Below are 2526 nucleotides of genomic sequence, written 5' to 3'. Positions count from 1 at the left end.
TAATTTAACTTACTGATAAAAGTTCTACCAGAAACAATGAGACAAGGCTATTCATTACCACGTGATTGTTATAACTTAAAATTAAGACAATATACTTAGTGCTTATTCTCCAAGATATATTTAAGATTCTCAGTGATGCATAGACAGGAAGTGATAGAACGAGAACACGGTGAACGTGACAGCAGGCAGCTGGACTGGGTTCTAATTCTGGCACTTCCTCTTACCATGTAAATGCCACTCAAGTTACTTTGTTGCTCTGAGCCCCAGTCGCTTTGTAAAATGAGGTTCAGCTACCTGGGTAGGATTTCATAGGATAAAATGAGCTAAAAACATTTGACGTATATCCGAGATATAGTCCCCAACTGCAATAGGTGCTCAGTAGAAGTTCGTTTCCTTTTCCACTTGACGCGCTCTCGGGGCTCAGCGTCTCCACCTTGGTGATGACCGGCAGCGCCGGCGACGCCGCCTCGCTCTTGATTACCACCTTCTTCTCGGCCTCCTTGGGGGCGTCCGCTAGGGGGGGCCCGGCCGGGGCGCCCTTGGACGCCGCCGGGGGCGGCTCCTTAAGGTGGGCCCGCTCCTCCTTCTCCTTGGGCACATCCTTCTTCTTGAAGCGCCGCCGGCGCCGCAGGAAGCTGCCGTTCTCAAACATGTTGTAGGAGTCCGGGTCCAGGGTCCAGTAGCTGCCCTTGCCAGGTTTCTTGTCGTCGCGGGGCACCTTGACGAAGCATTCGTTGAGCGAGAGGTTGTGGCGGATGCTGTTCTGCCAGCCCTGCTTGTTCTCTCGGTAGAAGGGGAAGCGGTCCATGATGAACTGGTAGATGCCGTTCAGGGTGATCTTCTTCTCGGGTGCGTTCTGGATCGCCATGGTTATGAGCGCGATGTAGCTGTAGGGCGGCTTTACCAGGTCCTTGGGCGCCGCGGGCTGGTGGTGGTGGTAGGGCGCGTAGGAGCGGCCCATGCCTGCGCCGTACTGCTCTGGGTGGCCCGAATAGACGCCCATGGGGCTGGCCATGCCGCCGTAGCTGCCCGCTGCCCGGTAGTAATTCTGCTCGCTCAAATAGGGCACCACTCCCAGGGCGTTGGGGTCGGACACAGAGTAGCGTGCCTGCATGCTGCGTCCGAGACGGCTCGTCACCGCCTTCGCGCACGGACCGTAAGGAAGGCCCTGCGAGAGCAAGAGAGGGAGAGAGAGCGAGCGAGAGAGCGCGCGCAAGAGAGGAAGGGAGCCGGCGGGGGGAGCCCGGGGCGCCTGGAAGCCTCGGGGACGAGGTGGAGGAGGCGCCGGCGCTGGGCGCCCGCCTTCGGGAGGAGAAGGGGCGCTCGTTTTCAGCGGACTGGGCGGATCAGCATCCTGGAGGGCGCGCCCAGGGCGAGCGCAGCGCCGGGCCCTGCTCGTTCGCTCGCTCGCTCTCGGGACCCGGCGGGTGGCAGCCCGGGCGGGCGGTGGGGGACGCAGCGGATACGCCACGCGCGGGGTGGACCAAGGCTGGGCCCCCAGTCGGTGCCAGGAGGGGGAAGGCGGCTCTCCAAACCCCCAGCAAATCGGTAGCCGTGAGGGTCAGCGAGCCGGGGTCCAGACTGGTTGCCCTGCCGAGCCCGGAAAAAGAAGCAAAGTCCCTTTTAGGGATTGGGAAAAGTTTCAAAAGTCTTCTTGCTGAAAGCGAGTTTTTACTTTCCTCCTGCCACGCCCCCTCCGGGAACTTTGGACCAATAACGCTGCAACTGTGGGGAGTTGTCACCAATCAGGGAGAGGAGCGCCTGAATCCGTCGGCTCTAAGACCCAGCCGAGCGGAGCCAGACTTTAATGCAGCTCAGTCTTAACTTGAAAAGTTTTTTTTTTTCCAAGTGTTGTATCTTATGAAATTTTATTTTATTATCATATTTTGGTTAATGGGCCCACGTGTCCAGAGCAAAAAAAAGGCACTCTCCTTTGCAGGAAAAAAGTTAGTTTAAAATATAAAATCGAATTGATTAACGTGGTCAAATCTCTCTCTCCCCAAAGACGTTGTAAGTAGCAAAGACCCTGGGACTATTTTTCTTATTAATGAGTGATGAGGCGAATAATTAGATTTCCTAATTATCTGGGCCCAGGTGTAATGGATTCAAAGCAAACGTGCTGGATTGGCATGGAAGGGGCCTCCCTGAATGTTGTAATTATTTAAGCAAATAATAATCAACAGGGAGTTCCCAGGTTCGGGGCCGTCAAGAATAACCTGTAAAGGTTTTAGGGGTAAATTATAGATATGGAATGCCCCTCACCCCCACCTGAGGAGGCGGGCCACGGCGTCTACAGGAGAAAGGCGGAGCGGGAAAGTAACATTATCTTGAGAATTTAATCCTCTAAATTCGCCGTGGATTCGGCAAATCACCCGCGTCATCGTGAGCAGTTTTGTGGAAGTTTAGGAAGACAGTGAAATAACTCTACTCGGTTCCCCCTTTCCCTTCCCGCGTAGACGCCTGCAGCCCACCGACTCCGGCTTCGCAGTGTGGCTCCCTTTTCGCGGGGAGAAATTCCCTTTGACA

At 55.2% G+C, this 2526-nt stretch overlaps 1 protein-coding gene across 1 annotated transcript in view; it reads right to left on the bottom strand.

Moving 5' to 3' along the window:
* The window catches only part of FOXC2 (forkhead box C2), a 2992-nt gene extending 1239 nt beyond the window's left edge, over nt 1-1753 (bottom strand). Inside the window, exon 1 of the mRNA XM_015600282.2 lies at nt 403-1753. Within this exon, the coding sequence (XP_015455768.1) occupies nt 403-1114 (712 nt within the window). The 5' untranslated portion in view covers nt 1115-1753. The remainder of the gene's footprint in view (nt 1-402) is intronic.
* Between the last annotated feature and the right edge of the window lie 773 nt (nt 1754-2526).

This window comes from Pteropus alecto, unplaced genomic scaffold, assembly GCF_000325575.1.
Source record: "Pteropus alecto unplaced genomic scaffold, ASM32557v1 scaffold7, whole genome shotgun sequence".
Classification (NCBI taxonomy): domain Eukaryota; kingdom Metazoa; phylum Chordata; class Mammalia; order Chiroptera; family Pteropodidae; genus Pteropus; species Pteropus alecto.
Note: the sequence above shows the minus strand (reverse complement) of the source record. Positions and strands in the feature narration are given on the sequence as shown.